This window comes from Girardinichthys multiradiatus, chromosome 5 (assembly GCF_021462225.1).
Source record: "Girardinichthys multiradiatus isolate DD_20200921_A chromosome 5, DD_fGirMul_XY1, whole genome shotgun sequence".
NCBI classification, from domain to species: domain Eukaryota; kingdom Metazoa; phylum Chordata; class Actinopteri; order Cyprinodontiformes; family Goodeidae; genus Girardinichthys; species Girardinichthys multiradiatus.
In genome coordinates, this window is record NC_061798.1 from 18,450,946 (window position 1) to 18,465,135 (window position 14,190).

General features: G+C 41.3%; 1 protein-coding gene across 1 annotated transcript; it reads right to left on the reverse strand.

Annotated features, from left to right (window-relative positions):
* Positions 1-1,080: 1,080 nt before the first annotated feature.
* Positions 1,081-13,099, reverse strand: bdh2 (3-hydroxybutyrate dehydrogenase, type 2). Its single transcript, XM_047364556.1, has 10 exons — positions 13,024-13,099; positions 10,332-10,411; positions 9,591-9,669; positions 3,283-3,379; positions 2,848-2,956; positions 2,456-2,516; positions 2,176-2,289; positions 1,863-1,921; positions 1,646-1,738; positions 1,081-1,496 (listed from the first exon to the last, which is right to left on the reverse strand). Exons 2-10 carry the CDS (start codon positions 10,401-10,403, stop codon positions 1,443-1,445), a joined length of 738 nt encoding a protein of 245 aa, XP_047220512.1. The 5' UTR covers positions 10,404-10,411; positions 13,024-13,099; the 3' UTR covers positions 1,081-1,442.
* Between the last annotated feature and the right edge of the window lie 1,091 nt (positions 13,100-14,190).

Here is a 14,190-nt window from a genome sequence, read left to right on the forward strand (position 1 = left end):
TGTTAAATGGAAGGGTGGAAAATTAAAAACCTTAGAAATAAAAATGTGAAAAGTATGCCAAGCTTTTGTGTTACGCCCCCTTTACTCTGATACCCCCAAAAATCTAATATAATCTAATGGGGCCACTAAACCCTGGGGAAATAGTGTCAGTATAAATACATATGTGCTGTGAAAGCCTTTGAGATTTGTGAGGAAACATTCATGAACAAACAGCATAATGAAGATGTTGGAACACAGCAGACAGGTCAGAAGACAAAATTGGGGAGAAGTTTAAAGCAGGGTTAGGTTATAAAACGATATAATAACCTTGAAAATACATTTTTACCCTATCACCCAAAACTGGAAACAGTATTTTATTATAAAATGTAATTGTTTACTATAGAAAACCTACAAAAACATGGCAGTTTGCCTAAACTGACAGGCTGGGCAAAGAGAAAATGAATTACAAAAGGAGCAAAGCGGCCCATGGTAACCCTGGAGGAGCTGCTCAGGTGGGAGAACAGAACAGAACAATCATTAGTTGTGCCCTTCAGAAATTCAGCCTTTTATGAAAAGCTGTAGCGAAAAAGCCCCAAGAAGTCCTTTTTATTGACAAGACATGCAAGGGACAAAGCAAACTTATACCACTTTGGTCAGATGAAACCCAAATTTAGCATTTTATCCTACATGGAAAGGCTGTGTGGAGGAAAACCAGCACCCCCAGTTCAACATGGTGGTGGGGGATTCATGCTGTGAGAAGGCTTTTCTTCACCAGGGATAGGCAAACTAGTCAGTTATTTGAAAGATGGATAGAGTTGAATAGCCATAGCTACAAAAGAGTGCTTTTGATTTAAGCATATTCATGTTTTAGAATGGCCCAGTCAAAGTCCAGGCCATATTCCAAATGAGAACCTGTGAAAATGTTCATCTAGAGATGGTCTCCATTAAGTTAGACTGAGCTTGAGTTGTTTTGGTCAAATGTAGCAAATATTTTAGTTTCCAGATGTGCAAAGATGATACAGACAAACCCCCAAGGTTTTGCAGCAAATGGTGGTTTCATAAAGTACTGACTAATGTGAGCTGAATAAAAATGTACGTCACACATTTTCAGATTTTTATTTGTAAAACAAAAAAAGTCTGGAAACCGTGTATCCTTATTCTATTACACAATTATGAACTACTTTGTGTTGATCTGTCACATAAGATTTATTGGACTCTGCAATTGAAAAGCCTCAAAAAGGAAAAAAAACAACTTTAAGAAGCATGAGTACTGCATGAGCATGAGTTTGCAAAGCACATTGCATTTGTTATCTTTTGACATGATGTTACATTTGCAATGCTGGTTTAACAGAGAAAGAAGGGAAAAAGCATGAACAATAAAAATAATCTTTCTAATAATCAAGACTTAATTTTAAGCTTTCCTTAATTTACTGGATTATTATAATGACAATATCACAAGTTCTTCACAGCCTCCATCCTCCATCGATGATTTGTTCCGTTCCAGTGACATAGGCTGACTGTGAAGGACACGGATACAAACCACAGGTTAATTGTGTTACTACACACACCATACACAGACGTTATTCTGCCTGACAATGCTGTTATACAAGTACAGACACTGCAGACACACTCTGTAACTCAGTGTGCCACTTCTGACGAGACTCACCTCATCTGAGGCCAGGTATACGCAGAGGTGCGCCACCTCTTCAGCAGTGCACATTCTGCCTGTTTTCTGTCGGGCCATAAAATCCTTGTAAGCCTATTGAGGGATAAGAGTTGTGGTATTTATTAACTTTAACAGCCAGTCATTAGGATTTCTTCTTGTGAAATCCAAGATAATCGGTTAGATAAACACTGAGAAAATAGTCAGGGGTCTACAGTACTTGTTCTGGGTCAGGCTGGGCCTGGATCCTAGCCCTTAAGGATGGCGTATCAACAGTTCCTGAGAAAATATATAACACAGCAGGTTAGACATTGTTCTGAAATGTTCCTAATATGCAGTGTCCACTTTTTCAGTAACTGGAGCGCGACAGACAACAAGTTTACACAGCATATACCTAAAATGCATGGAGTGTGATTCTACATGAAGAGGCTCCTGATTTCTAAGACCACAACTTCATTTGCTCCCAATTACGACAGTGGAATATTTAAAGAGTAATAAGAAATAAACTAAAATTTTGAGTGTCCAACACTGACCCGGACAAACGCAGTTGCAGCGAATGCCTTTCTCAATGTAATCTGCAGCTATGGATTTGGTAAGGCCAATCACAGCAGCTTTGGAGGTACTGTAGACGCAGCGGTTAACAACACCTGCAACCACGAAGCACATGTCATTTAGGGTTAGGTGCCCAATAAGATGCAAAGCAACTGACTGGGAAAAGAAGATTAAAAAGAATGGTCATACTTCAGTGACCTGAAGTTTTATTATGTTTCACAGTTATCACAATGCAGGAGAATATTTGTATTGTTTTTTTACCTTTTATGCTTGAAGCAACAGAAGCCATGTTAATAATGTTCCCAGACTTTTTTTCCAACATCTAGAGCAACAAAATAAAACTATCTATTAATAACATATATAGGGAGGATTTCCATTTTAAGTAAACAAAAAATTGGCAAATGTGCTTCAATCGACGCCAGTTTATTTGGTTTGTTGCCAATTCAGTGGCTGGATTAGTAACTGGATTAGTAGCTGGACAGTCACAGTTCATTGTGTCACAGGCTCAGAGTAATACAGCTAATCCTAACAGACAAAGGTTGAGAACAACTTTAAAGGCATATGTCACGTATTTTTCCACAACATTATATACGCTGTTCTCTCAGCAATGAAGTAAACGGTTTTAGGAACATGGCGGCGTGAGGAAGAGTCACCTTAGGCAGGAAAGCCTTGCACATGAGATACATGCTCCGCACATTCACGTTCATGGTGAAGTCCCACTCAGCTTCTTCGCAGTCCAAGATGGTGCCGTGGTGCACAAACCTGTAAACAAGCTGCCACACTCTGAATACAATAGAAAACGTTCCTTTGCTCTCATGGCTAAGTTTGTGAGCAAAACATCTAAATCAAACTTGATTAAAAAAAGCATTTCCACTTAGAGAATATGACTGTATTAAAGATGAGATTGGGTATTTGGGAAGGAAACTGACCAAGGGTCAAGTGAAGGTTGTACCTACTAATAGTGGAAAGCTTTTGACAGTGTAGCCTAATAGATGAGTAAACATACTTTCAGTGGAGGTCAAGTAAATTTGTTCTCCATGTTTAAAATGTTACGTTCACTGATTAACATCACAAGAAAGGTAAGGTACCCTGCAACATTAAACAGCACATCGACGTGATCATGTTCCTTCGCCAGGGCTTCCACTTGGTCCTTCTTAGTCACATCCACCACTTTAGTCCTGATTCCTGGTCAGAAAAATAGATACAGAATTGGCAAGTTAAATACTGAAAATGTATTTATTTATTACTTCACTTTGGTACACAGATTTAAATTTTGCACAATTAATAAGAAACTAATTGTATTTACTACATAAATGCTGTGTGGATATTATAAGCTGAAGTGATTAGTTTAAATTAGCTAAGAAATTGGTAAAATATTAACATAGTAAAGTTTTATGAAAAACTTGCTATAGTGTGAATCTAAGCAGACAAAATACTTTTAAGTCTGAGTGCGGAAGGTGACGTAGAAAATCTTTTAACAATGAGGCCTAGGTGGAAACGGATTGCTGTTTTGTTTTTTGTTTTTCTGAGGCATTTAGTTTAAATTCTTTAAGACACTTTTTTAGGTTTGGTCTAAACCTAAAAAAAGTTTGGTCTAAAAAAACCTGTTAGCCGAAACTGTGGAATATAGGAGCTCAGCTGAGCAGTAGGGTGGGTGATGTCATCAGATTTAGGCAGGAAAACACATAACTTCATGAAATCTAACCCATTTAACACTAAATGTTTCCTTAGACCTCTCTAACACGTAGCATACAGTTAATTTCATTGTGGGGTAGGTTATCGACCAACAATTAAATTAAATACGTGTTTTAAACTTGGCAGTAACTGTTACTGATAGGATAAAACAGGATATAATGTGATTTTACAAAACTGTAAAATAGAGTTTAAGATGTAATTTTTTAGGACAGAAACTGATTTTATGAAATGAATTTATGAAACAAGGAGTTATACTACCACCCACCACCCTCCCTTTGTTGTTGTAACTGCCACATCTCTATTTCTACAAGCTTCTGTGTTTTTTAAGTTAATTTTGTGAAGCTTCACTAGAGGGCGTTGTGGTGTCTGAATAGACGTGTGTTGTATAGAGATATGTCAAGAAAAAGCGATCTCAGGAAGAAAAGGTACTCTGCCAAGTACCAAGATACCTCTCTCAACGACCATCTGTTAACCGTTCCTGACCTGATGTATACTTTGGTGGGTGTTCTTTGTCGTTCTCCTAAAAGTTCTGTCGCATTCATGTGTGATACAGAACAAATGTTTCACCAATTCCACGTCACAAAGAAAGATCAGGATTATTTAAGGTTTCTTTGGTGGGAGAAGGGAGGCTTGGAAGTGACACCATCAGTCTACCGAATGAAAGTTAATCTTTTTGGAGCAGCGTCTTCTCCAGTCTGTGCCAACTTCGGTTTGAAACACCTTGCAGCCCAAGGTGAAGATAGCTTTCCAGAGAACGCAATACGCTTCATACAGAGAGACTTTTATGTTGATGATGGCTTGGCAAGTGTTTCTACTGAGAGCAAAGCCATTCAACTTATCAAAGACTAAAGAAAGCTGTGCTCTACAGGGAAGTTAAGACTTCACAAGTTTGTGTCCAATAGTGAGAGTGTTATGTCCACTATTCCAGTTGAAGAGCGTGCCACAGTTAAGGATATGTCTCTTAGTTTGCCACGCACTGAAAGAGCTCTGGGAGTGGATTGTTGCATCACATCAGATACTTTAAAATTCAGAGTTCAAGTCAGGTCAAAGCCATTGACAAGGAAATGAGTACTTTCTATTGTAGCCTCTATTTATGATCCCCTTGGTTTTATTGCACCGTTTGTCCTCGTAGGCAAGCAGTCTCCAGCAAATGTGTCGGAATAAGGTCGGTTGGGATCAAGAGCTTCCAGAACATTTAAGATTCCAGTGGGAGTCTTGGATCAAATATCTTTCTGGTTTAGCTGACATACAGGTCCAAAGATGTTTTGTTCCATGTGATTTTGGACGAGTCAAAAGCTATGAGTTACATCACTTTGCAGACGCCAGCTTCAATGGATATGGTGCATGTACGTACCTGCGAGTCATTAGCCAAACAGATCAAGTCCATTGTTGTTTAGTAATGGCCAAGTCAAGAGTCACACCTTCTAGTGTCACAACTATCCCTCGACTCAAGCTCTCGGCAGCAGTTGTTGCTGTTAGAGTTAGTGATCTACTCAAAACAGAGCTTGAAATCCCAGACATGCAAGAGTTCTTCTGGACAGACTCAACCGTTGTTCTTAGCTACATTAATAATGACCCCAGAAGATTTCAAGTGTTTGTAGCTAATTGCATAACCCTGCAGCCTCTGATTGGTTCACAGGACCAGCCTTTCTCTGGGAAAGGAACCTACCTGATAGAGATGTCAAGGTGGCACAGACCAAAGGAAATGACCCGGAACTTCGCAAAGTCTTTGTGTGTACTACAGAGGCTAAAGAAGAGTTAACTATTCTTGATAGATTTGAGAAGTTCTCAATGGTCCAGATTGATCAGAGCACTTGCAGTCTTGAGGAAAAAGGTGAAGGAATTTAAGGGTGAAGTACTGCAGAATGAAAACGGAACAAGTTTAGAAGAGAGAAGAGAAACAGAACTGTTCGTCATTAAACTTGTTCAACAGAAAGCTTTTGCTGAAGCAATAAACAGTCTTAAATCAAAGAAAACAGTTTCCAAGACCAAAAACCATGAACTGTACAAGCTAAGGCCATTTTTAGATGAGAAAGGCATACTCAGAGTCGGCGGACGCTTGAGTCAAGGAGTGTTACATCCACATGTGAAGCATCCAGCAGTACTCCCAAAGGACAGTTATATTTCAACTTTATTAATAAGACATTTTCACTCTAAGGTTCAGCACAAAGGTCGTGGAATTACTATGAATGAACTGCGAGCCCTCCTAGAGGCTATGTTGTCTAGGGCTTAAATGCCCCTGGTAGGGTCTCCCATGGCAAACAGGCTCTAGGTGACGGGTCAGACAAAGAGCGGTTCATGAACCCCTCATGACGACTACAAAATCGAGGCACGTGACGTCGCCCGGTACGGCGGAGCCGGGGTCCCACCTTGGAGCCAGGCCTGGGGTCGGGACTTGTCGGAGAGCGCCTGGTGGCTGGGTTGCTCATCGTGGGACCCCGCCGGGCCAAGCCCAAACGAGAGATGCAAGACCATCCCCCAGTGGGCCCACCACCTGCAGGGGGAACAGTGAGGGGCCAGTGCAAAGAGGATTGGGCGGCGGACGAAGGTGGAGACCTCGGCGGCCCGATCCCCGGATGCTTAGGCTGGCTCTAGGGATGTGGAATGTAACCTCGCTGGGAGGGAAGGAGCCTGAGATTGTGTGGGAGGTCGAGAGATATCGACTAGAAATAGTCGGGCTCACCTCCACGCACAGCGTGGGCTCTGGAACCCATCTCCTCGAGAGAGGCTGGACTCTCTTCTACTCTGAGGTGGCCCACGGGGAGAGGCGGCGGGCTGGGGTGGGTTTGCTTGTTGCCCCCCAGCTCAGCCGTCTAATGCTTGGGTTTACCCCAGTGGATGAGAGGGTCGCCTCCCTGTGCCTTTGGGTTGGGTTAGTCCATATGTGTTTTGTGGACCTGGAGAAAGCATTCGACTGTGTCCCTCGTGATGCCCTGTGGGGGGTGCTCCGGGAGTATGGAATCGGGGGCCCTTTACTAGGGGCCATCCGGTCTCTGTACAAGCGGAGCAGGAGTTTGGTTCGCATTGCCGGCACTAAGTCGGACCTGTTCCCGGTGCATGTTGGACTCCGGCAGGGCTGCCCTTTGTCACCGGTCCTGTTCATAACTTTTATGGACAGGATTTCTAGGCGCAGCCAAGGGCCGGAGGGGGTCTGGTTTGGGGATCAGACGATTTTGTCTCTTCTTTTTGCAGATGACGTGGTCCTGCTGGCCCCCTCTAGCCAAGACCTACAGCACGCACTGGGGCGGTTCGCAGCCAAGTGTGAAGCGGCAGGGATGAAAATTAGCTCCTCCGAGTCCGAGGCCGGAAAAGGGTGGCTTGTCCTCTTCGGGTTGGAGGGGAGTTCCTGCCTCAAGTGGAGGAATTTAAGTATCTCGGGGTCTTGTTCACGAGTGAGGGAAGAATGGAGCGGGAGATCGACAGATGGATCGGTGCAGCTGCCGCAGTAATGGGGGCACTGTGCCTGTCCATTGTGGTGAAGAGAGACCTGAGCCGAAAAGCGAAGCTCTCGATTTACCGGTCGGTCTACGTTCCTACCCTCACCTATGGCCATGATCTTTGGGTCATGACCGAAAGAACGAGATCCCGGATACAAGCGGCTGAAATGAGCTTCCTCCGTAGGGTGGCCGGGCACTCCCTTAGAGATAGGGTGAGGAGCTCGGCCATCCGGGAGGGGCTCGGAGTAGAGCCGCTGCTCCTCCACATCGAGAGGAGCCAGTTGAGGTGGCTCGGGCATCTATACCGCCTCCTGGACGCCTTCCTCGGGAGGTGTTCCAGGCACGACCCACCGGGAGGAGTTCCAGGGACGGCCCAGGACACGCCGGAGGGAGTATGTGTCTCGGCTGGCCTGGGAACGCCTTGGGCTCCCCCCGAATGAGCTGTCTGGGGAGAGGGACATCTGGGCGTCTCTGCTGAGTCTGCTGCCCCCGCGACCCGGTTATAAAGCGGAAGACAACGAGTACGAGTGAACTGCGAGCTAATGGTTGGTGGATACTTGGAAGCAGCCGTGCAGTGTCATCATACATCTTCAAGTGTGTCAAGTGTCGCAAGTACAGATGGAAAACAGAGTCTCAAAGCATGGGAGATTTACCAGTAGACCGGACAGAACCTACACCACCCTTCACCTATGTAGGCATGGATTGTTTTGGTCCGATTTTCATCAAAGATGGACGGAAAGAGCTCAAGAGGTATGGGCTCATACTTACGTGCCTATTCATGAGCCATACATCTTGAAATAGTAGACGACCTAAGCAAAGACGCATTCCTCAATGCTTTGCGAGCGCTTATTGCAATCAGAGGTAATGTTCGGCAACTAAGATGTGACAGAGGAACCAATTTTGTTGGTGCCCAGAGAGAGTTTGCTAATCTCTTAAAGGATATGGATCAGGAAAAAGTGAAAGTACTTGGATGTGAATTTCTCATGAACCCCCCATCAGCTAGCCACATGGGCGGAGTGTGGGAAAGGCAGATAAGGACAATCCGTAGTATTCTTTCAGCTGTTCTCGACCATTCGATGAAGAGACTCGACACTACATCTTTGAGAACTTTGTTGTACAAAGTTATGGCGATTATCAACAGCAGGCCACTCTCTGTGGAATATTTGAATGATCCTACAGGCCCCGAACCGGTGACACCTAACCACATCCTAACTATGAAGTTAACCATTGTTCAACCTCCACCGGGAGAGTTCATGAAAGAAGATTTGTATCTTCAAAAACGATGGAGAAGAGTACAATATTTGGCCAACGAGTTTTGGATCCGTTGAAGGAAAGAATATTTACCCAACTTGCAACCAAGACAGAAGTGGAATGCACACAGAAGAGATCTGCAGACAAATTATATAGTGCTTCTACAAGAAGAGCTTGCACCACGTAACGAATGGAAGCTAGCTAAAGTCACAGCTGTCTATCCTGGAGCAGATGATAAAGTGAGAAAGGTTAGACTCTTAGTTAGCGAGAGGACATCTAACAAAAATGATAAACTAGTGACGAAAACAGTTTCATTAGAACGACCTATAGATAAGGTTATTGTTTTGCTAGAAGCAGAGTAATGTTTATTTTATTTATTTTTGCGGTTCATAAAAAATATGGTTGCTGTGCAAGGATTGGAAATGTTTGGCGCAAGAATGTGAGTGGAATAAAAATGTCCCCAAGACAAAAATAAGTAATTTCCACAAATATCTATTACACAAGCCATAATAATGAAGAAATAGCAACAAAGCGCAGCTGTTCAAAGTGTGCTTTGTGAAATCATACTTTCTGATAACAAAAATTTTATTCCACTTTGATCAGTTTGTTGTTTGGATTTTATCTCTTTGGGATTAAACTGAGTGCACCTTACCCGTCTTGGTTCATTATTAATTACCAGCAAATTACTTTTGGAAGAACTGCATGCTCACCTCTCTGATTTGGATTAAGGAGAACCCTTCACTCTTCAGACTGTGAGGCTGACACAACAGATACCTCAACTGTTGCACGTTTGCAAAAAGCAATGGTGAGTTCTAGTGTGTAACTAATCAGTTTTTGTTTTGTTTACATTTCTAAAATAATGAGGCACAAAATACCTAGTTAAAAGCTACCAATTTCAAGGTAGTTAGTAAACACAAAACCTTAAACAGAAGGGGTTACTACCGTGCCTCTAGTCTGTATTACTCAAGGTTACCAGCAGATGGCAGCCATGAACCATCAGACAAATCTCTCACCTTCAAAGGCTTCCAGCTCATTCAGCTTCTCTCCATTTATGTCCGTCGCTATGACCTGAGCTCCCTCCTTTGCAAATGCCTGTTAAAAAAAAAACCTGAGTCAGTTTTCAGTACATCGTGGTCTGCACATCTCTTGACCTTTGATTCACATTTCAATATATTTTTGCTGATAATCTTTATTTTACTCTGAGTTAAATATAATTCATTTCTGATAATGGTTGTCTAGTTACATCAGGGTAAATACTGGATATGCTAACATCTGGGTGTAATGAGAGCTTATAAGTGTAGAGTGATTATTACTGAACATCTCTTATAATGTATATCAAATTGTTAGCAACCTGCACACTAAGTATTTGAATCAATGGAAGTTGACCCTAATGAGCTGAAACTGCATAAGTGAACCTTTCACTTTAATACTCCATCAACCATAGAAAACAACCATCTTATATAAACCTCACTGGAACACGTTGAGGGACCACTGATATGAGGATTCGAGTGTTTTAGTACCACTTTGGAGAAAGTATGACATCAAGGTTTAACAAAAACATCGGTCTGAACATATGTTTACCCTATCTCAGGAATTGCTTTTAGAGCACAGCCATTAAATGAGCTCAATTGAAAAAGTTCTGCTTTTGGGAGTTCAGTCGTCTTAAAAGAAAGGCTACAGTTTTTGAACAGATTTTCAAAAAAAAAAAAAAAAAGAACACTTCATTAGGTTGTTTTTTGATTAAAACCCTTTACTATTGCTGCAGCACGTCCAATCCCCTGTGCGGCAGCAGACAGTACAATCACTTTCCCATCCAGACGGCCCATAGTTTTCACTGAAAAAGAGAAACCAAACAACAGTGGAGTATTGATCAAATTAAGCTCGATGTGATGATTTTTTCCTGATGAAAAGTCAAGCCTCTGGATCATTAACCGTCTACAGTGTTCGTGCGATATTATATAATCTCTAAGGTTGCAGTAAACTGTGCCGTTATATTACAGTCTTAACTTTTAATCTATTAAAAATGAACTCAAGCGTAGAACAGTAACTGCTGACCAAGAAGTAATCAGTGACAGTCTGTTTCTATTTAAACATAATAGGCTAAAATATCTTAAACATAGACTCTAGAAAAATAAATAAAGAGTGGTTTAAAATCCTTACAGGTTAATAAATTTCACAAGCTCTTGGCAGCGAGGAAGGTTTTAAAACTGTTAGTTTCTTCTTTCATTATGGATTTCAAATTAGAATATCAAAGAATAGTAAACCTCTTTCAATAAAAAAGTCAAAAATATTTAAATCATCATATTTATTTATACAACATAATATAGATTTGAAGCATTATTTCTGTTGGTTGTGATAATTGTGGCCTACAGCTAATGGAAACCAAAAATCTGTTTCTGAAAAAAAAAAAAAAGAAAAATTATAATTTTTATTACAGAAATGTTATGTTATGGTCTACACAATCATGGGGAAAATTACTGACTTAGTAGTTGCCCAGCAGTCATTCAATGACACCCTCCGCCCTTGTCTACGATGAGCGCTATTCAAGCGTTTTAATGGAAAGTTGAGTAAAAGTAAAAAGGTAGGTAGGAAGGTAGAAAAAAGTGCACAAGAAACATGGATAACCACAGTCTTGAGGATAAGGCTGCAAAATGTATTGCAAATATATCATATCATCGCAATATCAGTGTGGACAATATTTAATACGGCAAAGGACTGTTTGGAGTGCAATAGTTGTACTCCAATGTTGTTGTCCTTTGTCCAATGTAATGTAATATTTAGCCAGTCGTACAGTCTTGCGGCAGCAGATGTTCACCTCGGACACAAATGACATCAGGAAAGTACTGGACTGTTACTTAGTGTTCCAAAGTCCTCTTTCCATATGAAAGTACATTTTACATTTCATTTCATGTCTGTTGACGGCTGGAGATTGGGTGCCGTTAGCTTCATATGCTATGCAAAGTAAAATAAACACCCAACTTTCCACAACATGTCCTCCAACAGTGAGACTGAGAAGTCCAGACCACCCTCTCGTCCACAACTCACGGGACGATGGCCACAAATGGCGTCCATGATTTCGAACCACTGACTCGGCTTTTGGTTTGACCCGCTCCGGCCATTGTGGTCCTTAATATTAACAAAACTCTCGCTACCTCGACTCACCATTGAGATGCCACTGAATATTGCCGTCAGACTCATACGGCTGACCACACCAAGGGCCAACCAGTGAACGTCACATTTCGGTCCTGCTCAGCCCTAATGGGACCTGCTGCTGAACAGGTAACAAAAAAGCCAGTACTGGGCCACAAAAGCCAGTAATTGAAACTGACTCAAAACAGACTGAGTGGAGAGGAAAAAGGAGAGCGGACGGAAAAGGGGCATTGAAAATCAATGTCCCAGAGTCTGGAGGAAGAATGGAAAGGCCCAGAATCTAACTGTGTTTTATCAAGTCCAAAGTCAAAGCAGCAATCTACTAGGAAATCCTAGAGACTTTCAAGCTACTCTCTGCTGACAAGCTTAATGGAGATGCTAATCTAACCTTCCAACAGGACTTGGCACCTGCCAACACTGCCAAAACTACCAGTAGTCTACCTGTTCACGATCATGGTATCACTCTGCTTGATCGGTCAACAAACTGGCCTGAACTGAAGATAAGACCCCAGACCCAACAATACAGACAACCCAAAGGCCACATCTGAGCAACTTGGGGTTCCATTACACCCCAGCAGTGCCTCACTTATCGCCTCCATGCCAAGCTGCATTGATGCAGTAATCCATGCAAAAGTAGCCCCAACCAAGTGTTGAGCACATAGAAATTAACATAATTTTCAGAAGCCTGACATTTCTGTTTAAAATATTCGCTGATTTTGGGTTTTCATTTATGTAAAGCCTAATCATCATGATAATAAATACTGAAATGTATATATTGAACTTTTTCACGACATTGTAACTTTTGAAGGTTTACTTGTAAAGGACATCAACACTCTCAGGGATGGATGTGATACAGACTGCTGTGAAAGCTTTAAACTGCAGATTTTCAATCTATATCTGAACCTGTTTCTCCTGCTTTTACCGCGGCTTCGGATACAGGTAAATTATGCTGTGATGCATTTAGATAACCAAATAAACCTTCATATGTAAATAAGCCAAATTAGCTGGTATTAAACTGTTCGTTTTATTTCAAATACTGAATATCTATATCATATATTACTGATTAAACTTCTCAGGAGGAAATCTAGTACAGTTATCAGAACACCATGAAATCTGTTGCATGTAATTTTCGCCATAACATTTCTGAGTTAGTTTCGCAAACCTCTCAAACGCCTATTTTACGAATAATAAAAAAAAAGTATATTGAAAACTGTCTGCGGGTACGTAATAACCTTCAGTGGAAGATATGAAGAAGTAAATGCTTCAAAGAAACATGAACTTTAGGTGGAAACTCACCGTCGTATTTTCGGCTAAGACACGGCTGAAGTAAGGGAAGCCACACGTGACTTCCATCTTACGCAGTGATTGGTTGGAAACCAGGAAGTGGTTCTGTTAAAAAAAGAAAAAAAATGTACGAGTAATTCCAGAGTTGTCTGCTGAAGGGCGTTGAGATGATCTCCAGTAAAAAGCTCTAATAAATCGTTGCAAATTATTCAGAAGTACTGAGGTTGTTTGCGTTTTATGTTAAATTGGCTTGTTTACAATGTTTGCATACTGTAACCAGCAGGAGTCAGTGTTGTGCCACTTTTCTTTTGGTTTGGAGGGTGCAAAGTTTAGGAACTACTGTTCTACAATAACAAAATAAGTACTGCCTAAAAGTTTAGAGAGATGAAAAAATTGTTTTCCTATTTATGTTACCGAGAGTCGTTCCTGCTGCATCATTTATTGGAGATAAACTCTTACTCGAGAAGATCATTTGTTTCTCTAGTTTTTCTCTAATTCATGAGTCATGATTATCATAATTACAAAGAAAACATCTGTATTTCAAGACTGCTCAAGCGTCCATAGCCTTATTAAACAGGGTAATCTGCAACCTATATATGCATCCATTTAATTTGCTTAAAAAGCATGTTATATAATAAGACACGCATTTGCTGTAGGACTTATAATTGGCCTCACTTACGTAAATGAGGTGGGTTAATGTTCAATTCAGCTGTCAAGACTGACCTTTGAGATCTGCTTGAACCTCTCCATGAGGCTGTGTATGGGGGTTAAAGGTCTTGAAAAAGTAAAACAGAAACAAATTTAGTTTAATAAATGTATACAATATCAGGAAAGAACTATCTAACTATTTGTTCGGCTAAACATATAAAAATTCAAAGCTCATCCTTAAATTTTCAAACATCTTACATTACAATATATTCCTAGGTGGTGTTGGTGGTAGCACTGTTGCCTTTCTGCTAGAAAGTCCTGGGATTGGATCCAGGCCTGTGTTTTTTCTTCATGTTGTTTGCATGTGTGGGTCTTCTCTGGACCCTTGGTTTTTCTCCCCCAGTACAAAAAATTTTTAGTTTATTTGGTCTCTCTAAATTGCCCTTATGTTTGAGAGTGTGTGTACATGGTTGTTTATCCTGTGGACCAGTCCAATCCGGGATATACCAAGCCTATTGTCAAATAACTCCT